Source organism: Crocodylus porosus, unplaced genomic scaffold (genome assembly GCF_001723895.1).
Source record: "Crocodylus porosus isolate Cpor-Errol unplaced genomic scaffold, CroPor_comp1, whole genome shotgun sequence".
Taxonomy (NCBI): domain Eukaryota; kingdom Metazoa; phylum Chordata; order Crocodylia; family Crocodylidae; genus Crocodylus; species Crocodylus porosus.
In genome coordinates this window covers 90,813,690-90,839,206 of record NW_017728943.1, presented here as the reverse complement: position 1 = coordinate 90,839,206, position 25,517 = coordinate 90,813,690, and the positions used below count along the sequence as shown (strand labels likewise).

General features: G+C 43.7%; 1 protein-coding gene across 2 annotated transcripts in view; it reads right to left on the bottom strand.

Moving 5' to 3' along the window:
- Positions 1-25,517, bottom strand: part of AKT3 (AKT serine/threonine kinase 3) — a 245,108-nt gene that overhangs the window by 110,454 nt on the left and 109,137 nt on the right. For both annotated transcript variants that reach the window (XR_002103671.1, XM_019549778.1), the window contains exon 2: positions 20,173-20,298. Coding sequence is in view for 1 of the 2 variants with exons in the window: in XM_019549778.1 (XP_019405323.1) it covers positions 20,173-20,298 (126 nt within the window). In the remaining variant the exon portion in view is untranslated. The remainder of the gene's footprint in view (positions 1-20,172; positions 20,299-25,517) is intronic.

The following is a 25,517-nucleotide window of genomic DNA, read 5'->3' as shown; positions in this document are numbered from 1 at the left end:
CAGGAAGACTAAAGTCCCCCATGATACCCAGGTCCTGTGACTGGGAAACTTCTGCTAGCTGTTTGAAGAAAACCTCACCCACCTCATCCTCCTGGTCTGGTGGTCTATAGCAGACACCCACAATGATATCACCCTTGCTGATCCCCTCTGACCTTAACTCAGAGACTTTCAACAGGTCCGTCTCCAGTTTCATGCTGGAACTCTGAGTAATCATCCAGCTCTTTTACATGAAGTGCAACTCCTCCTCCTTTTCTCCCCTGCCTGTCCTTCCTAGACAGTTTATACCCATCCATGACAGTGCTCCAGTTATGCGAGGTATCCCACCAAGTCTCTGTTATTCCAAGCACACCATAGTTCTGTGACTGCATGAGGACAAGCAAAAACTATGACTTCCTGCTTGTTTTCCAGGCTCCATGCATTCATGTGCAGACATATAAGACAACTAGCCAATTGCTCTGCTTCCTCAGAAAGAATGAGAAGGCCTCCTTTGCTGCCTCCTCCTGCTTGTGCTTCTTGTCACCCACTTCCAAACTTACCTCAGGGCCTCTGTTCTCCAAGAATTAATCCAAGATGAATGTCATATCTTTCTACTGGGCATTTTAGATAACACGCTGCCACTATCTGACAATTGACACGGCACATTCTCAGAAACTCTGGACTTTATTGACTGGAAGGCGTATTCTTCAGTCTGTGTCCCTCTTCTTCACAGATATTAAACAAGAGGTATGCTCTTTGATTTTTCCACAGTGACTGTAACTACTAAGTAATTTACATCAAAGCAGGAGTGTCAAACATATGGTCTGGGGAGACATGCCATCTGGCACTCTAGGCTTTCACTGGGTTACCAGAAGTTTGGGGGCAGGACCTGCTGCAAAATCTGGGGGCCCTAGACCCTGACTGATATGGCCATCAGTAACAAGAGGGCAAATGAGGGCTGCTCTGATATAGCCCCACTTGCCCCACAGTCAATTGCTTTACTACAACCACAGCTAGCCCCTTCCATCCTGCCACCAAGCCCCAACACAGAATTCGCCAATCCTACTAGCCCCTCTGGTCCTGCCACAGCTGACAGTGATCCTACTGGCCCTCCAATCCCACCACAGCCAGCTGGGGAGATTGTTCCTTGCTCAACTCTGTGAGCATGGAGCTGGGTGAGGAACATGCCAGAGAGCCTGTTCCCCACACAACTCTGCAATCAGATAGCTGGGTAGGAAACAGGCTCCCCAGCCCCTGCTAGCAAGGGGCTCCCAGCACCAGCTCCACAATCACGGGGCTGATGTTGGGAGATAAAGATCTCCTTCAGAGCTCACGCTGGGAGATAAGAATTTCCCAGCACCAGCCCCACTGTCATGGAGCTGGCGCCCAGTCCTCCACTCCCCAATCATGATCTCAGAGCAGGGGGCTTGGAGGTCCCTGCTGTCAGGGCAGGGGGACATAGTCCCTGCCAAGGATCCAGTGGTGGAGCCCACCCGAGTAACAGGCAGCTCTTGGGGCAGGGAGCAATCTTCCACTCTCTGGTGGCTGGCTACTGAACCATTACTAATTCCGAGTACATTTACCATTTGCATTTGCAGGTAGCAAATTTACTGATGATTAGCAAGTTTTACTGTACAGTAAAAGCATGTGCATATGTAGACATCCATGCTTACCACACAGTAAACTACACTACTTTGCAGAAAGTGTCTCATGTAGACACACCCACTGAAATGGCCAATGGCAAGGAGAAGCAGGAATGAAGGGTGCTGCTTCCTTTACGGTACAGCGAACATGAAGCACTTGTGAGCATTCTGATGCTGGTGCCAGTATGTTTTGCACCCAAGGAATATTCTTGAACTTATGAAGTTTTGGTAAGCACCAGAAAAGGCAAGAATTCTGAAGCGTCAGTGTAAGAGCTGTTCTTTAATGTCAATGTGAGAAGGAGTGCTGATTTGGATGTTGCAACATGAAGCTTGGCCCGTTTAATTTACACTGGCTTTGATGCTGAATCAAGTCATCCAGGTTTAAAGTTTCATGACTGAAAGTCTTATAGTACCTTACCACTAATATGCAGTCTTAAACTATTAGACTAGGTGACTTTTACACGTGTAGGACGTAATAACTGAGCACTGTATCATGTTTGGGACATGTATCAAACAAGTTTAAAAAAAGCTCAAATTCAGCTGGAGTTAAATTTCCTGCTGTACTTCTTCCAATATTACATTGACAACTTTAAGAGTAAAAAATCATGAGTCAATTCAAACTGTAAAAAAATCATGGGATTGGCTTAAGAATCAGAAGATTAAAAAGCCTGGATTGTTTAATGTCTTCTTTTCAGACACTCAGTTCATGTTTTTAAAGCTTTTCTCTAGAAGTCTGAGACCTGGGGAAAAATGATTTTTTTAAATAAAATATTATATTTTCAGGTGATAAAGCTTGAGAGAAATCACTGTCAGTGAGACTTGCAAAATCATGATACTATACATAACTGCAATTCCAGAAAAACAAGACTTCAGACCCTCAAACTCAAACATTACAAAATCAGCAAATGCTCAACTAAGATCTCAATATGAATGCCTTAAACATACATGACAAATAAGAACAAATTAAAAAAAAACAGAACATGCAGAGTTAATGTCCCACACAACACACCACAAACCTCAACTCAGTCTTAGTAGGGAAGGTAATAGGAATGGCAACATCACTATACCTGTCCATCACAAGTCCAGTTTAAGACTCCTAGTCATACAGACCAACAGGACCCTCAGCAGCAGTGACATGGGGAGTAACTGTTGCCGACTGACACAGTTCATAGTGGACACATTTTGCTATCTCTCCATCTTGTTAGCTGCATAGGCACAACAGAAGATGTAAACAGTACATGAGGAATTTCCTGAAGGTAGGATTTATGCATGGCTCAAAATATTCCAGTGGCTTGTTCTGCAGAACCAGAAAGCAAACTCTACAAATCATTAGGTTTCTGTTGTTCTAGAACCTAATACTACATCTTACTGGGAGCACCCCAACAATATCAGTGGTGTATTCACTACCCCTCTTTTTGCTCCTTCAAAAACAGTTTTAAAGACCATTTGTTTTTAAACAGATCATGTTGAGTGGGTCTGGTTTTGGAATCCATTGGTGAACTGAAATCAAACACAAGCTACAAACTTTATCCCAGTCTCTGAGCAATTTTTAGTCTGATCTAACTGTGCAAGTAGTTTTAGAGAGATTTAAGAACTGGATTTTAAATATATAATGTTGTTGCAAATTCAACTATAGAGTTGCTTATTCATAGTTACACCTCTAGTGATCATTCCCTTAGACCTTAATTAATTTTTAAAAAGTCAGCTCCACTCAATTCTGTACAGAAATGACTTTCTCCCCTGAAATCTTCAAATTCTCATTTTTTCAGAATCTTAACATTATCCAAATGATGACAGCTACTTTCTGTCCTACTGAGAGTTTAAGGCACTGGAAAAGTAATGCTACATTTCTATTTAAAGACTGCAATATATTCTTAATCCAGCCTCTGAATAATTCAGAAGAAAAATTAAATATGTCATCTTATAAAAAAAGGACCTGAAAGTCTCTAAAAAAAGTCTGACTTTATCTCCACCTTAATACTTTCTTTTAAAAAAATAAGAAAATGGCAGTTGCCATCAAAAGTGCCTAGAAAGACCAATCTTTCAAAGTATCAGGCAAATTCCAGTTGCTCTCATTTTTGGCCAAAACTCAAAGCGTACTGTGAAGGGACACATTTCTTTTCAGTTACGCTCAAGATAAGACAAAGAATGAAGGCAGAGAGCCAACATTCAGAGATATCTAGTTATGAACGTGCTGTGTGATTACTTGCACACTCATTGCATATGTGAAAGGTAATTTTTATTAGCAGATCCATGAAAGCACCTGGAGCAGAATTGGCAGAACTACCTATTCGTCCACATTCCACTAATTCTGGCTGTCTATAGGTGGGGTTGTTTACACAAAATAACATTATACTAAATTTTCATTTTTGTTTGTTAATAAAAGTTAGATATTATGTCACAAATTTTTCTTTTACTTTTTTTTCTTGGTGTTGTGGCTGGTGTAGTGGAAAGAGAGAGCTTTTAGATATCATGATGTGTGTACCCTATCTTAGACAATTAGGGCTGGAAGGGACCTCAGGAGGTCATCTAGTTCAACCCCCTGCTCAAAGCAACCCCAACTAGATCATTCCACCCAAAGCTTTGTCTAGCCAGGACTTAAAAACCTTCAAGGATGGAGCTTCCACCACATGGGTAACCTGCTCCAGTATTTTACTAGCCTCCTAGTGAGAAAGTTTTTCCTAATATCTAACCTAAACTTCCTTGCTGCAACTGGAGACCATTGCTCCTTGTTCTGTCATCTGCCACCACTGAGAACAGTCTAGCTCCATCCTCTTTAGAACCCCGCTTCAGGTAGTTGAAGGCTCCTGTTATATCCCCACTGTCTTCTCTACATTAAATAAGACCAGTTCCTGTCCTCATAAATCATGTGACCCAGCCCCCTCACCATTTTTGTTGCCCTCCGCTGGACTCTCTCCAATTTTGTCCACAACCTTTTTGTAGTGGGGGGCCCAAAACTGAACACAGTACACCAGATATGGCCTCACCAGATATGGCTGAATAGAGGGGAAGAATCACTTCCCTTGACCTGCTAGCAACGCTCCTACCAATGCAGCCCAGTATGTCATTAGCTTTCTTGGTAACAAGGGTACACTGCTGGCTCATATTCACTGTAACCCTCAGGTCCTTTTCTGCAGAGCTGCTGCCCAGCCAGTCAGCCCCCTGCCTGTACTAGTGCATGGGATTGTTCTCTCCTAAGTGCAGTACTTTGAACTTGTCCTTGTCGAACCTTAGGAGAGGTTCAACAAGGACAATCCTCCAATTTATCTGGCACAATCCTCCAATTTATCTAGGTCACACTGAATCGTAGCCCTACCCTCCAGAGTATCTACTACTCCCCTCCCCATCCTACCTGGCAGCTGAAGTACCTTGGTTTGTATGGAAGAAAAGTGCTTGGGAGGCAGGGGTTAAACGTGGGAAATCTTTATAATATAAAACTATATATAAGGAGCTTGCACTGATTTAACCAAATTAATTTAGCTAAATGAACAAAAACGCTTAAAACTCATTTTAAAATATTGGTTATGTCAGTTTAGCTTGTGCCTATTATTTACCAATGTGAATTAAACCAATATAAATGGGGTTTAAAACAAGTTAAAAGTTGCTACAAAAGATTTTTCAGCAGTTTTATTAAACTGTTTTCTAAAGATCACAGTTTTAGTTAAACTGATGCAACTTTTTGTGAAGATCTAAGCTGTAGAAGATGGAGTTTAAGGGAGTTGTGAAAGGTACTTCAAATACACTGACCTAAAATGACCATGCAGAAAACACAGGCCTCATAACTTGAACACATTTGTTGGCAGAGGTCAGTCTCCCAAGTGATTGTCAGTAGGGCTGCACGAAGCTTCGGTAGCCAATTCAATTTGGAGGAGATTTGGCCTGATTCAGTGGCCAAATCTCCAAATCCAAATCGAATCGGGAGATCCATTAATCTCTCCGAATCAAATCAGAAGCCTCTGAATTGACTCAGAGAGATTCAGCCATAGACTCTACAGGCAGGCACTAGGCGGTGCCAACAGGAGCAGCTGGGAGAACAGCTGGACGAGCCCCAGCAAAAATCCACAGCTCGTCCGGTTGCTCCCTGGCTTCCCCCTCCTACCAGGGTGATGCAGGCAGTGCTGGCAGCCCCAGAAGAAGCTATGGGGCCTGCAGGGAATGATCAGGGAGCTGGGGAATCAAACTGGGAGCTGGGGGGAAATGATTGGGGGCTGGGGGAATGAACAGGGACTTCTCCCCAGCTCCCCAACCATTCCCCCCAGCCCTTGTGGCTTTTCCCAGGACTGCTGGCTCAAGCCATGACTCGTCCAACTGCTCCCCCAGCTGCCCTCTTGCCAGGGCGAAGCAGGCAGTGCTGGCAGCCCTGAGAGAAGCTGTGGGGGGTGGAGGGGATAATCAGGGAGCTGAGGAATCGAGCCAGGAGCTGGGGGCAATGATCAGGGGCAGGGGGAATAAACAAGGGCTTCCCCCCCAGCTCCTGGTTCCATTCCGCAGCTCCCAATCATTCCCCTCAGCCCCCATGGCTTCTCTCAGTGCTGCCAGCACTGCCTGCCTCACCCCGGTGAGGGGGCAGCTGGGGGAGCAGCTGGACGAGCCGTAGCTTCTCCCAGGGTTGCTGGCTCAAGCCAGGGCTCGTCTGGCTGCTCCCCCAGCTGCTCCCACCGGCACTGCCTGTGGGTATAGGCTATGGCCAAATAGGATTCAGCCTAATCAAATCAGGACAGTGAATCAAATCACTGTCCCTCCAAATTGCCAAATCTGAAACCGAAGTGAATACCTTCTGCTTCGCACAGACCTAATGTTCAGCCATCTCAGTTCTAAGAGAGGTCTTTGTTGGACAGTTCCTGTGACTTGTGGCAAATAAATAATAAGTGGAAGAAATCCATCAAGCATCACCCAAAAAAGTTTTATAAGGGGAACTTTTTCCCCTACTCCCCCACTGTGCTGCCTCTCCTCTTCAAGCTCTTGAAGTCTGGTGATACTCTGCCTCTGAGCCCTTTTAAAGTGGAGTAATCTACCTTGCACAAATGCACTCTTAAATTGCACTAAAGCGCCAACATTCAGGGATATCTAGTTATGAATGTGTTGTGTGATTTTTTGCATACTCATTGCATATATGCATATGTTAGGACATGTGCATATCCCATTTCACCTTGTACATTCATCCAGCCACCCAATCACCCAAGTGCTGTTTTTGGCATTTAAACACAGTTTGTTATCCAATTCCACAAACAATCCATATAGCTACTGAGCACTTTCTGAATCAAGTGCATATGATACTCAGTAGACTGCACTCTGACCAGGCAGGTACACAGCACCATATGCTGATTCATGTAAGGACTTAAGTTCTAAAATTGTATTTAAGAAAAAAAACCTCCACAGCAGGTGTTAAGACAGTGGAGGAGGACTCAGCCACTTTTCAACCCATTAGCCTAGTAGTTAGGGAAGAGAAGAGCTCTAGGCCCCATTCATGTAGATGGGATTTGAATCTGCATCTCCTCCTTCTTAGGAAAGAAATCTAATGACACAATGCACAAGGAAACATGCAAGAATGTAGAAAAGACATTAGAAGGAAAGAAGACCTGGATGTTCAGGAAGGTCAAAACTGGCAGCTGGTTACCTCTGGCAGCAGTTAGTGCTCCACTTCTGAACCATCCAGGGGAAGAACAACCCTGCCACTGGAAGAGAAGTAGCCTATTCCATTGGTGGAAAACAGCAAGCTATGCACCCTGAAAGCTGGGAGAATCCAGACCATTGCCACCAACAGGAAATGAAGGATGGTGGTGGCTGGTGACTCCCTGTTGTCAAGGACAGACATCCATCTGCTAGCTGGATCTGTTGCCTGTTATGAGCCCAAATCTGAGATGTTATGGAAAGCTGCCTAGGCTGATCCTACCCTCTGACTACTATGCCATGCTGCTCAAGCATGTGGGCACTAATGATATCACCAGGGGTGCCCCTGAGCAGATGAGAAGTGAGTACAGGACTCTTGGTGCAAGGGTGTAATGGACAGGAACTTAAGGCTGTGTTCTCAGTCAAGGGTACAGGCAGAAGTAGAAGGAGAAATGTTCTGGAAATCAGTAAGTGGCTGCACAAATGGTGTCACCAGCAAGGCTTTGGCTTCCTTGAACATGGGGTGATGTTCCAAGAAAGACTGCTGGGCAGAGATAGGGTCCACCTGACAAAGCAGGGAAAGAACAGCTTTGCATACAGGCTTTCTAACCTAGTTAGGAGGACTTTTAGCTAGAGTCAACAGGGGATGGAGACAAAAGCCCACAGGTAAGTAAAGAGCAAAGAAACCCAGATAAAAAAGTAACAGGGGCAGTATGGAGAGCTTTAAACAACATGTTCTCAGTGGAAAAGCAGCAGGCCAACAAGCTAGTCTTCTAAGTTGCTTATCTACTAATACAACAAGCACAGGAAATATGGCATAAGAACTGGAAATCCTAGTACAATCACAAATATATTACTTAACTGAATTAGCTGAGATTTGGTGGGTTGGTTTTCATGGCTGGAATACTGCCATGGATGGATATAAGTTTTCAGAAAGGACAAGCAGGGGAAAAAGGTGTTATTGCTTTAAATTAAAACAAGAGACATACACTGGTTCTCAAAACGGGTGCAGTAGAAATTGGGTGTCTACATGTGATGCTTTACTGGACAGTAGACTAATTTAGTAGATTAGTCAGCAGATTAGTCTACTGCCCAGTAAAGCATCACCTTGTAACCGTGTGCAGCAGCTACTGTGCAGTAAATTAGTCTACTACGCAGTTAGCTAGTACCTATAAATAAGGTGCTAGATTACTAGCTCATGTAGATGCCAAACAGCAGGGGGTCCAGTCCTAGTGCTGCTCAGCTCCCACCTCCCCCAAGGAGCCAATCAGCATGGAAATTGGGTCTCTCTGTGTCCCGCCCTGTCCCAGTACTGTGGGGCACCCAGCTCTCCACAGGAGAGGGGAGCTGAGCTGCACTGGGACTGAGGAGCTTTTGCTTCACCTCTCAGCCAGCAGCTGGGTAAGTTCTGTCCCACCAGTGGAGCAACTGGCAGAGAGCACCCCAGCTGGGTGAGGAAAGTGTCCCCTCCCCTGCACCTGTTTCCAGGGGAGGGGACACTTTTCCAGCCCCCTGTCCTGATTGGCTAGGGAGGCTGGAAATAACTGAGGGAAAGGGGGCACTTTCCCAGCCCCAAGGCATGGAGCTGAAAAGCAGTTGCCCCCCGTACTCCCATCAAGTATGAGACGACAAATGCAGCTGGCAGCAAGGATACAGGAGAACATAATCAACAAAAAGCAGGGAAAACAGGCTGGCTGTTTTTAAGTCAGCACGACTGGATGAGTTTCAACCTAGAATCCCCAAGAAACAGCTAAGCAAACTGAGTTGCATTAAAAAGAGTATCACCCACAAGTCAAGGAACGTGGGTTTTTTGCTACATTGAGCACTAATGAAGCTTCATGTAAAGAACTGGACGTATTCAAGTCAGCCGGCCCGGATGATCTCCACCCTAGAGTTCTAAAGGAATTGGCCAAGGTCATTGCAGGACCTCTGGCACAGCTTTACGAGCACTCGTGGTGCTCTGGTGTGGTCCCAGAGGACTGGAAGAGGGCCAACGTGGTTCCCATCTTCAAAAAGGGGAAGAAGGAGGACCTGCGAAATTATAGGCCAGTTAGTCTTACCTCACTCCTAGGCAAGCTGTTTGAGAAAATTATTCTGGCACACATCCAAAAGGGGCCAGCTGGGGACTGCATGCTTAGGGGCAACCAACACAGGTTCATCAGTGTCAGGTCCTGTCAGACCAACCTGGTGGCCTTTTACGATCAGATCACCAAATCATTAGATGCAGGGGTAGCAGTGGACATAGTCTTCCTGGACTTCTAGAAGGCTTTCGACACCGTCTCTCACCCTGTTCTCATCAAGAAACTGGGGGACTGTGGTGTCAACACCCACACAGTCATTTGGGTTGCCAACTGGCTGGAGGGCTGCACCCAGAGGGTGGTAGTGCATGGGTCCTTTTCAACCTAGAAGGACGTGGGCAGTGGGGTTCCGCAGGGCTTGGTCCTTGGGCCCGCACTGTTCAACATCTTCATCAGTGATTTGGACGAGGGCCTGCACTATTCAACATCTTCATCGGTGAAAAGCACTCTGTTCAAATCTGCTGATGACACTAAGATGTGGGGGGATGTGGGCACGCTCGAAGGAAGCAACAGACTACAATCAGACCTAGACAGGTTACAAAGGTGGGCAGACGTTACAGGATGGGTTTCAACACAGACAAGTACAAAGTGATGCACCTGGGGAGGAACAACCAGCACCATACCTATAGGTTGGGGAACTCCCCTCTTGTCAGCACAGAGGCAGAAAAGGATCTTGGAGTCATCACTGACTCCAAGATGAACACGGGCCGGCAGTGTGTGGAGGCAGTCAGGAAGGCCAGATGTACCTTGTCATACATCCACAGATGCATCTCGAGCAGGTCCAAGGAGGTGATCCTCCCCCTCTATGCGACACTGGTCAGGCCACAGCTGGAGTACTGCATCCAGTTCTGGGCGCCGCACTTCAAGAGGGATGTGGACGGAGAGGGTCCAGAGGAGGGCCACTCGCATGATCAGGGGACAGCAGGGCAGGCCATACGAGGTGAGGCTACAGGACCTGAACCTGTTCAGCCTCCACAAGAGAAGGCTGAGGGGGGATCTAGTGGCCTGTTATAAACCAGTCAGAGGGGATCAGCAGGCATTGGGGGAGTCCCTGTTCCCCCGAGCACTGCCAGGAGTGACCAGGTATAACGGTCACAAGCTGGTGGAGGGTAGATTCAGGCTGGATATCAGGAGGCGCTACTTCACGGTCAGGATCTGGAACCAACTTCCAAGAGAAGTGGTGCAGGCTCCTACCCTGGGGGTCTTTAAGAGGAGGCTAGATGAACACTTTGATGGGGTCGTTTGACCCCACTACTCTTTCCTGCCATGGCAGGGGGTCGGACTAGATAATCTACTCAGGTCCCTTCCAGCCCTAGAAACTATGAAACTGTGTTCAGTTTTAGGCACTAAACTCCAAAAACGGAATGAGCAGCAGGAAGCAACAAAAATGACTGGAGGTCTGGGAAACATGACAGACAGAGAAAGGCTGGAAGAATTGGAATCATTTAGCCTGGAAAAGAAGAGACTGAGAGGAGATTTGATAACAGGCTTCAAATACTGTATAGAAAAGTTGACTATAAAGAAGAAAACAAGAGACTATTCTTTGTGGCTGCAGGGGACAGGATAAGAAGCAATATTCAAATTGCAGCAAATGAAATTTAGGTAGTATAGTAGAAAGAGCTCTCTCACAATGAGAGTGGTTAAGTGCTGAAACAGATTACTTCCATTCTGGTAAACTTTTAAGAACAGTTTAGACAAGCATGTGTTGAGATGAGGATAATCCTGCTCCGAGTAGGAGGTTGGGCTAGAGGATCTCTTGAGGGCCCCTCTAACCTTATTTTTCTACAATTCTAACCAACAGATCCTGGTCAGGTATTTTACAGTCCCCTTTCTAGCCCTCATTTGAAACTAATCCACCATATTTTGCATTTAACTGGTGCAGTCTGGAATAGCCTGCCAACAGAGGTGGTTCAAGTACCTACATTGAACACCTTCAAGAGAAAATTGGATGTCTATCTTGCTGGGATCCTATGACTCCAGCTGACTTCCTGCCCCTCGGCGGGGGGCTGGACTTGATCTTCCAAGGTCCCTTCCAGCCCTAATATCTATGTAATTTAATATTCATTAGATAAAATGAATGAAAAATGGAGAAGTTTCTTCCCAGGCTAGAACCCAGGGTTACCTCTCATTCAAAGCAACACATTCATCTCACTGAGCCACCATCTAGATTGCTTTTTTTTCTCCTGACTGCAAACACATCTCTAGCTTCCAGAGGGGCAATGTCTGGCAATGTCCTGGGAATGTCCTGGGAAACAGGAGATGTAGATTTAAGTACCCTACGTATAAAGGGGGCCCAAAACCTGGACGAGTGTCTTAATCACTAGGATACCAAACTAAAACATGAGAGGGTCTTTCTTCTTCTCCATCTTGTTTCTGGAAGATATAAGTTCAGGTACAAATTGTACGTTAAGTGCCAACAATGACGTACGCAGCTGAGTAAGTGCCATTTGAGCATGTAAAGCAAAAAATGCTGTTGCTCCAAGTGTCTGAACAGGGAGTTAGTGTAGAGCAGCAGTGCTCAACCTGGAGTCTACAGCCCCCTGAGGGGCTGCAAGCGGATTTCAGGGGGGCTGCAGATCTGGTGCAGTCATCATCTCTGAGGTGAGCTAGGGCAGTCCACACCTGGGCTGACTGAGCCTGCTGCTGCCAGGTTCATGGAAAAACATGAATTTTCTGCTTTGAAGGAGAAGCTCACAGAATCTCCGTTAAAGGAGAAAAACATGAGAAACTGCAGGTTTCCCCTTGCAGGCTAGCAGCATTCCAGCCTGCAAGGGGCTGCGTGAAGCTGGGGGGAGTGGGAAGAGACCAATAAGGCTGGGGCACCATGGGCATATTGTGGGTCAGGAATGAGGCGCATCAGCAGGGTCAGAGGGCTGCAGGTCAGGAGTGACGGGCACCAGCAGGGCTGAGGGAGGGGGGAATGGGGGCTGTAGGTTGGGAGTGAGGTAGGGCCAGGAGGCAGCAAGTCAGGAGTGAGGGGGGCCTTGAGTCCAAAAAGGTTGAGGACCACTAGTGCACTCTAGAACTCATACCGTAGCTTACTCCACAGCAACTTCCCCACAAAGATAAGCCTGAAGCTTCAGAGAGGAATCAGGGAAGGGACTGCAGAAGCTCATGTTATGTTATATAGAGCGATCCGGAATTAGCAGTAAATATAGACAATCTCCTTTGAACACTTTATCCAAGAACATTTCTTGAATACATGATGTCACAGATCTCGCCAAGGACCATAACCTCTGCCCAAGAGATCACAAGACTGATGGGGGGAGTGGGTGGGAGACTTATCAATATTTCCTGTATAGCTTATATACATCCTCTCCCAGAATTCAACTGCAGTAGCTGAGAGTCTCTTGGTTTACACATTAACTCTTCAGAAGCATGTGAGAGATACAGGCTTTGCACAAAATTCCTGAGCACATCCCTGCTCTTTTTTAAGCAGCACAAGGAATACAGATGATTTAGAAAACAAAGAACATCCTAAATTCATCCGTAGCTCTAGCTCACCTTGTCTTTAGAGGTCCATCTGTATTCAGGAAGGCAAGGCTCCCCTTCACCTCCTCAGGTTCACTCATTTGAGCTGCTGGAAATATCTAAAGACTCCTTAAGCTAAATCTAATTTCACCTCTGTGCACCAAAATGGCAATTATTTTACATTTATGCACAGTTTGGATGATGTCTTCCCTTGTCTAGCTATACTTGCCCTGCAATTACCTTCTGAGCACACACACTAGGTTGTACAATGGACATGCCTAGTCAGATCATTCAGGCACACACGTAACACACTGTGGAGGCATCCACTTGAGACGCTACTTTGCCATAGCGATGAGCTACAACGACATAGCTTGTTGTTATGGTGACTTAGCACTGGCAGGCACAAACCATGATGCTGCCACTACTGCGCAGTAGGGCTGGAAATGACCCGTGCGGTGCCAGGACTGCGCAGTACCAGAGGTTACTGCACAGTCATGTGCACGTGTAGAAGTGCCCTGTAAGTCCTAAAGCTTTACACTTTTACTGGTATAAGTGATCTGAAACCAGTCTATACCTATAACAAAACAGAAGCTCAGCACAGACAGAATGGTTTAAAAGTGGCAGAATCTGATCTAAGATTTGCCCCACTCCCACCAAAGGGCGAATGTACACTCTCTTCACTTCACTACTGATCTAAACTACATCACTTACAGAAAACCATGCAATTTAGATCAACTCTGCCTCGGGCTTTTTGAATGTCTGTACCTAGCCTTAGTCACAGAAAAAAATAATCTTTTAGCCCACTCTTTTAACCCAGTAAGAGGTCAGACTACTCACTCAGGGAGCAGGAGACCCAGGTCCTCACCCCCTTTCACCCAGAGAGATTTCAGCCTGCATTTCCTGCTTTCCAGAAAATTTCTCAAACAATTAGGCCACGGGTTAGGCACTGTCAACTCTCTAGACTTCCTTTGAAGGTGGCTCAGTGGGCAAAGAGGACAGGAAGATCTACAGGGCCAAGTGAGAATAGATCACTAAAGGTCTTATGATCCCTGCTGACTTCCTGCCCCTGGGGCGGGGGGGCTGGACTCAATGATCCTCCGGGGTCCCTTCCAGCCCACATGTCTATGAAATCTATGAAATAAAAAGGAAGAGCCCTTGGGTTGTTCCCCAGCCCCTGTCTTTCTAAAACTATGAAGACTGGGAAACAGTCCCTAATCCATAGTAAACAGTGTCTAATCCCAGTGTTTAATTCACAGGGAAACATTATTTTAATCCAGGGGTTTTCATCCGTTTTTAAGGTGGAGCAGGAGGTGGGGGCAGCCGGACACAGAGCGGAGGAAGTGGATAGTGGCCAGATGTTGGAGGGGAGAACCTGCATGTGGCAGCAGTAGCACAGGGTGATGAATGGCAGCGGTGGCCGCCATATGTGATCTTCAACCCTCTCTGCCCCGCCCCCCCCGGCCCATGTCCAGCCAGGTGGGCAGCGCCTGTGCAGCCTGCACAGGTGAACCACTGCCCTCATCTCCCCCTGGTGCTGCTCCTGGGAGGCGACAGCACAGGGTGGTGGCTGGAGGCACTTTGTCCCCACCCGCCCACGCGTAGCCCCTTTCCGCACACCCCCAGTTAACAACCCCCGTTTTAATCCATAAATGCAGGATTAATATGAAACTTGCCACCTTTGGTATTTTACCTTCAAGTGTTCTTATCCCCATTCTTTTCTTCTCCCCAAACAACAGTCCCTTTTTTCTCCCATGCTACTCTGCTGCCTCCTTCCTCTTTAGATTAAGAAAAGTACCCTCCTCTCTCCCATTGCTGATTTGATACGGATTGATCTGGAGACATTTAGTTTAATATATGAACATTTCTCCAAAACTGCATTTAGTTCACTGTTAGAGCATGATAAGGGTTCTCTTCACTACTCTGACATCTTCTGGCATGATATTGGGCAAGTAATTGGAACTTTCTTTGCCTTTATTTCAACCTGGGAGGTAGCTAGATTCCAGTAACATAAAATATCAGATTTATTCTTTGTAGGTAACACTGAAACACATTTCTTTTACAATAAGCTATATATATATATATAGTCTGATTGATGGAGGCTTCTCCCCTTGTGAATTTACAACTGATTTCATATGGTAATAGACTTTATACTTCCCAAATAACTATATGCTGGTCCTTGACCAGGATGGCATACATGTGTCCTCAAATGGAGGGACTGTTGCCATGTCCCAGTGTCTCTCACCATCCACTGGCCTTTAAAACCAAGAGAGTTAAGAGAAAATGACAAGACCTCTGGGAAACAGTATTTTGAACAGAATTGAGTTGAAGTGAATATAATCCTCAATGAAAGTTGCTAGCCTGATAACTTCTGAACTCCAGGCAAGCACAACACTGACAACATCAATGAAAACTTCTCAACAACACTCTATCTGTGAGATGGAACCACAAGCACAGATAGTCAAGGGACCACCACAAACTTTAGCTTTTCTGTTTACATAAGAAAAAAAAGAGAAAGACTGGTTTTGGAACTCACTTTCATACTTTATGCTTGGATAACAAGCATTGGAATAAAATCACGTTCTCACTTCATGAAGTAGCATGCATCATTTATTGCATGATGTCATACAGTCATTGCCACCCTGGTCATGATGGTATCACCCTCTGCCCAGTAAGATACTATGAGGAGAAATTACTCTACTTTTATAGGAACAAATATGTACCAGCTCAGGAACTTCTGCATTAAAGGACATCATACCAAATACTGAAATTTACCATGCACTGAAAAAGAGACAGAATGCCTTCAAATGAGGTTTTGATTAATTTGTATAGCTTTTAATGGCAGTTTAAGATGTTTGTCCTGTTGTTGACTTCATCCCCTAAAAGATAAAGCAGCGGACAAACAAATTATAATCCTTTGCTAATCTCCAAGTGTAATGTCATATTGTACATATTTCAGTTCTTTTCTAGATGGTATAATTTTTATGCTTATGCACAGATGTACGATGATAGGTCTTCATTCTGCACTGTATAAGGGAGACGAAAGGAAATGTGCTTACCACTGTCAAAGTTGGAAAGAAGGCAGGGTAGATTTGAACCTTACAGACTAATTCAATCAGAGATGCATAAATTTTTGTAAACAGCAGTTTGCTTCATAGCTTCTGATGAACTAAGCCACAGCTTATGTGTTAGTCTGAAGTCAGGAAGAATACTTCTCTGCTCAAAGTTGGGAAGCCACACCAATCTGATACTCTATGAATCTGAAATTATTTTCAAAGCCAGCAAAATATCACTGATCAGAACTTATTAGTATAAATGTTATGGGACCATATGTTTTTAAAAGATATCAAAAACTCAGTGAAGAATGCACTGGAGTTCAAACTAGTTTAATTAAAGAACCTTTACAACAGAGTAAAACACAACTGCATCCCATCTCCCAAAAAGACTCTAGACCCTGTGTGGATTAGATATGGGGACCTCAACAGGAATTTTTTTGGTAAGCAAGATATAAAATTTCTTGTTCTCCAGTATATCAGAGGAGATTTTAATACAAGTATTAAGTAGGATGACCTTTAGAAATTATGATACAAAAGTAATCAATGTTAATACAATGCAAGTGTTCTGCTCATTATGCATTTCTCCTCCCACAGGAACTATTGCCTAAACCACATGCCCATTAGAATACAGCAACCAGAGAAGGACTTTACTCTTTAAGTCTGTGATATCGCCCAATGAGTATTTTAAAAGCAATCTTGTTTTCTGAAGCTGAAGCATACAAGGCAAGAACTCAGTGTTGGGCCAGTGAACTCATGAGAAATCAGTCAGTAGTGCTATTCTTAGAAAATGCCTACTATCTGGGTGAAATGAGAATTTACTCTTCCCAGAGGAGTATAAAATCATGCATAAGGAAAGCAATTGTAATTGATGACTTCACAATAGTCCAGATATTTAACTGCCCTTCAAAAGTCCATTTCTGCCTTTTCCTTTTGATGCGATGCATCCAAAAATGGGTACACATGGAGACTCCTGCTTCAGGGCTGCTAACAATATGTATGTATACGTTGGGTGCAGTTGCCAAATCAAATAAGAAACAGCAGCTCTACAGTGTTGGTACCCATAAGCAAGTCAAGGGCAAAGATGAACTGAATAATGAAATAGGCTTCACCAGTTCTATGGAGCACAGGAAACCCTTTTGATGATGGCTGCTAAGATTAACTAGTGAGCCTCCATTTTGAATTTGGACCCTCTTCAATATCTGGCTAGATATTTCAAGTCAAACACTATTACCTGCAAGTACTCTTCCACAAGAAAAAAAACAGAGCAAAGGCCAAATCTTCCTTAGTAAGGGGTCAGTTATACTTCCCCAATTTGAAGCACATGGTAAATATTATTTCTGTTATATTGAACCAAGTAAAGACAGGCAACATGTTTAACTAACTTCTCACTGAGTGTTCCTGAGGGGTCACCTGAGCATCAAGGCTGATAAAAGGAAAGGCCCAATCCCAAGGTAAACCCAGCAAAGGAAGGCGAAAGGTAGTAGCCACTGATGTTCAGGCAGGCTGCATGAGAGGAATCCCTGGTCAAAGTGAACCCCTGAGATGACTGTGAAAGATGAATAAAGATATAAACAAGGCCAGACAGTTAATTCATAGGGCAAGCAGCCCTGGAAAAGGGATACAATAATAAATTATAATAAATGAGAATTATAATAAATGAGAAAGATGAAAAGCCATGAAGCCCCAATCTGCAATATCCTCTGGTTGCTCTGCCTGCCTTCCTACTGTTGCTTGCTGCTTAGGCAGAGTTTTTTTCAGGTTTCTACTCAGCATTCTCTAAAACACTGTCCTTTTTCTATTTAGTGTCCACTTCAGAATATATCAGTGTTGTTAGCAGTCTCTCTACTAGAGCTAGAAGGTCTTTCCTGTCTGCTGTTGCTTTAGCTCTGGCAGAGCAAACCAAGGAGATCCTTTCCTCAAAAACAAAGAGATTTCCCTAGGGCTCTGATTTGTCCTTAAAGTAACAGAATAAAATGATGTCCTCACATTCAATGGGCATGTGAGCATTTAATGCGCATTAGCTCAATTTAAGGTACATTAAGGTGCATCTATACTGCATGCCCTTAATGCACCTTTATATGGTGATACAAGGCTATTTGAGCCTGAATTTGACACCTGCATAAAGCAGGTATCAAATTACTGCACAAATAGTTAAATCGCATTAGCAAACATGTAGACGTGCTAATGTACATTGACGCAGTTTGTGTCCATTGACTTGGAATTAACTTTAGTCCCAAATCAGTCCGTACACCATGTTAATGCACATTAGCACCTAAATCACCTTTAATGCACATTAGGCTAATGTGTATTAAGTTAGACATGCATAAAAGCACGTGTAGACATGCTCAGTAAGAAGCAAAAATACAGGCCTGTGAAAGCTCCTTCTTGGGGGGCTTGTCTACCACCCCTTCTCCAAGATACCTCTTTCTTTCTTTTCACCTATGGTACTGTTATTTCTACTCTATATATTCTATGAGAACCCAACATGCTAAACTTATTTCTCTCCAAAAGGCAGTAACTTATCTACCTCACCAAGAGTTTTAGACATGTTAACTGGTTGCTCCTTCATTGCCTATTTTAGAATCCTCCTCCTGGGTTCTAGGTCCTCCACTAAAATATTTCAATTACAACTACCTAATATCATCTCTACTATATTTTTCTAGTTCCCTTGACTAAGCTTTTGTCTATTTCCCATCAGCTACTCTCTTCCATGGGGCAATGTGAACCTGCCCTCTGTAATCAGATAATTCCCTAACTTTTCAAAGCTCATCTTTTTGTGGCATATATGTTCTTAACAGTCTTCAATCAAATCATATAATCTGCGCTTCTACTCACTTTCTTTATTCCTCAAACTTGGCCATATGGTCTTTCCCAACTACAGGCATTCCAGAACTGAGGATGCTATGAGGTGTACTATAATCTACTCAGTTTTTTTGCTATGAGTATTTATACACAGTACAGTTTGTGTATTATATCCTATCAATCTTCTTAGCTAACAGTATAACTTGTCAACTATTATGATAAATTATCCTTGTGGATCTGTAGAATCTGAATTAGATTTTTCATAAGAAGCTAATGTGATTAAAGTATCCATTGACTTCTGGCTCTTTTGAAAATTCCAGTCTCTATCTATAAACTTGCAATATTCATTTTTTTCCTCCTTCAACTTAGTCCCAACAAATCTTTCAATTTCTATGACAAAACAACATAGGTCATTTTTTCCAGTGATAAGCACCTTCTTTCTATCCCACCTTGTGGAGTTTAACTAAGGCTATCTTTTTAAAATCTCCTTAAAACTCTGAAAAGTTGAACTGGCTTAATTTTATCCATTGGGTACATACTTCAGTTTTGCTCACACATGCAAATTGTTTGATTGCTTGGAGTTACTGATTAACCAGTCTGCAGAGCTGATTACCTGATTATCTGAGAGGCTAATCCTTTAGTTTGATTTTGTGGCATTTGACAGTCTGAATAATTTTCTAATTACTTTAAGTTTTCAAGTGATTTTATAAATATAACTAGGAAAGGGGAAAGAGGGTAAGAATCTGTGTAGAGGTAAAGTTTTCCTAGTAATTTTCTTCTTGTGACAGTTGCATGGAATTTTCTTTTTGGTTTACCAAGGTTTTAAAAAGTTCCAAAAACTAACAAAAAATGCTCCTAGACCAAACATCTTGTAAAATCTTTAATACTATTTACAAAAGTGCACTTCAGATTTTGACTGTGTACAATTTTAATTTACAGAATCAAACTCATAGTGTTAATAATGTACCTCTAAATTACAAACATAAGATGCCTATACATGTGCTCCAGGGTGGGGGTTAAAGGGGCATTTTAATTTGAGTGGCTCTCAGAAGCCGCTCCAATTAAAATGCTAGAGCGTGTCATGTATTCAGTGCTACATTTCAAAATGGTTATAGGGGAGCTTAAATTAAAGCTTATTCAATGAACTTTAGTTAAAGCACTCCTACCACTACTCTGAAATATGGAATGCTGAGTACATGAGACATTGCAGCACACTGAAGCATTCTAATTACAATGCTCCATTAGACCTGATTAATCGAGTCTGCTTCGACACACTCTAATCAGACTGCACTGGAGCATGAGCACCCTTAAGCATTAACTAGTAGATATTTATCTGTAAAACTAACATTTAATATTTGATGTATATCTACGCCCCTTTATACACATATTCATGAGTCATGTACAACCAATGACAGCACCTAAAATAACTGAATATTTTAAGCAAAATCAGTTTCACAATACCTTATGCAAGACATTCAGTGACTTACAGAACATTTAAATGCTGTAGATATAATAGATGCTGAAGAGACTTAGACTTACTTGCCACTGAAAAGTTGTTGAGGGGATATGGCAGATCTACATCTTGGGGCTTCTCTTTATATCCTATGAAAGATCCATCCGTCTTCAACAGAAAGTATCTTGGACGCCAGTTTTTTATATATTCTCCTATATGAACAAATAAATAATGATATTAAGGAAGGAAATTAATTACAATGCTATATAACTGTCCAACAAAAAGTTTCCAAACTGCTTGAATGATTTCCTTCACTTTCAAGAGAAAAATAAAATAAGCTCACAATTAAATCCAAATCAATTCTGTTTTTATCCAATTTTACACTTCTAAAATTTTTTTGCAACTTACTCCTTCAGAGTCATTTGACTCTATATTTTATGATTTTGAATGAATTCTAAAGCTATTAAGATGGAAGGACTTAAAATATTCCTACAGGATTATCAATTAATTTCAGTAAAAAACTTTTAAGGAAATAAAGAGCTGTCACAATGAAATTTTACTCCTAAACAATTTTAACTTTCTCCAAAGAACCTTGGCAGACATTACACTTAAGACATAATTAACCAGTTAATCAAGTCTTAAATAGTAACACAGCCACACATTCAGGCAATTAGCAGTGCGATAAAATGGGAAATAAGCCACAAAATTATCCCACAAAATATATGTAAAATGTTGCGGATGGTTTCCATTGCACCCTAAACTAAACATGTATCAAGGTCCCCAATATGCAGTCAATGACAAGAGGCTGCTGATTGTGTCCCAGCCCTCAGACTTCACTGAAGTCAGCTGAAGAATCCAGTGCCATCCTGGGACTAAAACTATTCATAATCTCCTGCTCTCCCTGCACTGGCAAGTAGTAATGATGCAACTGGGATATGATCCCCCATCCCAAAAATCACTCCTTCTGTCTGCCAAACATGTGGCAATCCAAGAGGCAGCAGTTGCTGGGATCTTATCATGCCATTAAATGAATGTGTTCCAGGGGCCCAAGATGAAAAAAAATAAATAAAACTGCAGTGTTGACTTAATACTTGTAATGATCCTTTGTCTTCTCAATGACAAGGATATTTTTATACATTATCTTATCCCCATGGAATAAAAAACCACATTCAAGGCAACACACAGAAATATTTTGTAAATTCATAGCTTTCCTACAACAGTCCTTTTAAGGCTTCCAATACAACTTTCTGTTACCTTCAAGCAGAACAAAGTGTCTTACATCTAAAGAACATAAGCATTATGCTTCTCCAATCTGACTCTAAATACCTACATTCTCACAAGGTGAAAAATCTGTCTAAAGTTTATATTTTTGCCCTAAGACTGAATATTTTATTTTTTCAAAACATACAATTCAGGCTATAACATGAAAATAAGGAAAGCACTACATATGATGGAAGGGATCTTTAGAAAATGAACTTAAAAGTAAATGAACCGAGGCCAGAAGCAGGAAAATAAATGGAAGTAGCAAATTATCCAAGGCGAAGACTCAACAAATCATAAGGCTATTACAGCTCAGGAAAATATACATATCAAATACATAAAATGACAGCACACGATGCTGTATTTTGCTGGTGCCATCTATTTGTAACTAAAGGAATCCTAAGATTTGCAACAATGCAAGGAATCTAAGGGCACCGACAAACGTGCAACAATTAACTCCTTTAATTGAATCTGCTGGAACATGGTAATTACTGTGCTCCAGCAGACTCCAATGTCACATACATCAGCATCTTCCATGCTAAAAAATGCTGGCGGGGCGCTTTAATTATGCATTCAGCGAGCTTTACTTAAAGCGCTCCCACTGCCTTTTTTCACTGCAGGGACACTGATGCATGTGGCACTCTAGGCACTTTAATTACCATGGCTCTCAAAGCTGCTGTAATTGCCCCACTCCAGGAGCAAATAATGTGTATAAGCACCCTAAGTGACTTCAATTTTTCTTAGATGTAACTACTCAGATAATGAACTCCCATATACCTAATTTGCTAACTCTCACACTTCTATCAGTTCTGGATTTCCAATACTAATGACATACGCCTCGATCTAGATCATGGCTCTCCTACTTGTAAGCAGCCAGATGCTGCAAAATATGAGTTACCTGCCATACAGACCCCTCCCAGCACAATGGCTATGCCAACTCCTTGGCCTGCCCAACAGAAATGGGGAAGCTCAGACACCCAGGAAGCAGCAGGAGCACTCTGGGCAGTGGGAGCCCATGGGCAACATGTTAACTATTCACAAGCTGCCTGTAGCCCATGGGGCTTACCTAGATTTTACGTAACTTCTTTGCAATTATGTCACTGTTCATTTTAAGGAAAACCAAAAAATATGACAATTCAGAATAACTGCTTTGGGCTAGCAACTGCTTTCACTCAAATGTCTGTACATTACATTGAACAACAGGGCTATGACTTAATGGTGATCTTTAGACTCTAGAAAAATATAATGGTCAAAGAGTTGTATATATATTATAATATATAGTGAAAGGATTTATCAATTTATATGAGTTTCGAAAAAATCTTAAAACAGTGCCATTATTACTGAAAACCTTTTTTTCTAATATGAACTTTGTACTTGTTTAAACACAAACAATGAGATAAAGCATGGTCATATTCTGCATTCTAAGCTTATATATTTTATAAATTAATGAATAAAGATTCAGTACATTTATATTATAATGAGTCGTCAGACCAAGTTTCCTGTTGTTAACCAGTTTTGGGATGAAACTGGTTAACAACAGGCCCCAATCCAAAAATGCAGTTAAGCATATTGTTGCTGCTAGGTGTTATAGGGCTTCAGCCCTTCTTGATTGGCATCTTGCTCCCCAGCGATGTCAGGGTGATGTCCGGATTCAGCACCACCAAGATGATTTGGGTGCTGTATCTACTTCCCTACCACATCTTTGACGTTCATCGTTCTTTTTCTTGGGAAGCAGTTCCCTGTAGGTGGCCCGAGGAGATCTCAACCCTGGGTTTCTTCATGAGACTCCAACCTCCCCTTCACCCCAACCTCACCATATCTACAGCCAGGGGAGGACTCTGCTCTCCACAGATCTTACACCAGGATGATCCTATCTCATCCACATCACCCGCTTCCACAAGTCAGGTTGTCTTGGTCGTCACTCCTCCCAAGGCCATCCTTCATCTTTGGACTGTGGCCTGGGCAACTAAACATGCCCTGGTCTAGGGTTAATGGTAACTTAAAACTGAACATAAGAGGTCAGCCCGTCTGCTCATAGGTTCTTGGGATCTTGTCTCCCAGGGGCCTTCAGTCTCACCAAGGACTCCACCAACCCTCTCTGCCTAGTAGGTGTTTGGAAGGCTTGGCCACCCTATATCAGGACCCAGCTGGCTCTCTCGCGCAAGCCCCCCTTGGAGCCTGCCTGACTTGTGGCTAGGCTTCTTGGGTCCCAGCAGCCAGTGCTGCCTGGGTCTCCCATGCTGGGCTCTGTGGTCTCCCACACCTCCCTCCTGGCAGAGCTCCCTTGGGGTGTCAGCAGCCCCTTGCTGCCCCTCCCTGTCACGGTACATGGGTATCCTGTCAGGGTTGTGGCCCTTCTCCTGAGCATCCCAGGGGACTGCTCTCCTCCAGTGGAGCTCCCCAGTGTCTCTGTGCTCCTGGGGCTTGAGCTCCCTGTCCGACATGCTGGTGTTCTCTGGCAGATGCTCAGCCTCCTTCCCCCGCATCCGGGCTTGTGCTCCCTCACTCTGCAGCCGGTATATCCCTGCCGGCATTCCTCTCCATTCTCCCCAGCACCCACCCCAGCCTTTTGAGCAGTCTGTGCTTCACCAAAGCCACACCCCCAGCGTTCACCAATTCCCAGGCTCAGGCAGCTCCGGAATTGCTGAGCCTGTGTTGGAATCTCTCTCCAGCTGCTGTTTATCTTCGCCCCTGCGGTGAGTAATGGGGGGCATCGGGAGGCAGTCTCAGGCAAGCTAGTGGGATTTTTGCCTTCCCTCTCACACATATGATCAACTTTCAGTCATAACAGAACTTCTCATGCGATTAAAACTCAGTAAGAGAATAACTGCTTTTTCATTCTGGGACCATGATATGAAATATATATGGAAAATTCACTTGCCTACTCACTAATAACAAATAGAAAGCTTCCTTACAGAATGTTAAGTAATTCATTTTTACAGTACTTAAACTTTGATTTAAAAAACTCTAATCTGCTTGCAGAGACTACATTTAGTTAATCAGTACACAGAGACAGGGCTATCTTCCTCAACCTGCAGGCACACAAATGACTGGATAAGCTATAATCAGAAATATAGCAGGTAGTCATGTTATTTATGAAACAGGAAGCTTAAACGCACATAGAAAGGAAAGGCTGAAGGAAAGACAAAATATCAGGTATTTTTTACTTTGAACTGGTTTGGAGTACAGGAAAAGACATAGCTGTTTGCTCCTCAAGGTACTAAAAAGACAAGGAACCTTCAATTTTTCAAATACCTAATACTCATGTTATCCTCCCGCTGTACTCAGCCTTGGGGAGGCTGCAGCCGGAGTACTGCATATAATTTTGGGCTCCACAATTCAAGAAGGACGTGGAGAAGCTTAAGGAGGAGGCAAGCCACGCGCATGATCAGAGGGCAAGAGAACAGGACTTATGAAGAGAAGCTAAGAGCCATGGGACTCTTCAGCCTGGAAAAGCACAGGGTCAGGGGTGACCTGGTGAAAGCCTGTAAGTATATAAGGGATGTGAATTAGGATCTCGGGGAATGCCTGTTCACCTGAGCGCCCTAAGGGATGACAAGGTCCAGCTGTCATAAACTCCTCCAAGACTGTTTTAGGTGATGAAAGGAAAAGCTTCTTTACTGTCCAAGCCCCCAAGGCCTGAAGTAGACTTCCTCGAGAGGTGGTGCAAGCACCTACTCTGGACACTTTTAAGAAACATCTGCATGCTTATCTTCCTGGGATCCTTTGACCCAAACTGACTTCCTGCCCCTGGGGTAGGGGGCTGGACTCAACGAACACGTCCGTGCAAGCCGATGTTGGTGCCCAGGGTGGATGACTGGAGACCACTGAGGTTAAAATCTGTGGGGAACACGGCACAGGGGACACAACGGTGGGAGTCTACTACAGACCTCCCACTCAAAGTCAAGAGCTTGACAAGGAGTTCACCCAGGAACTGGCTGAGGCCGCATCCTCCAGGACCATGGTTGTCATGGGTGACTTCAATTACCCAGCCATCTCATGGGAGGATCACTCAGCAAAATCCGAGCGGTCGCAAAGCTTCCTATTCTGCGTGGCTGACCCCTACCTGACTCAAGAAGTCTATGGCACGAGAGGTAAAGCGCTGCTCAACCTGGTACTGGCTACTGGGGATGACCTAATCAGCAACCTAGTGATAGACGGGAAGCTGGGT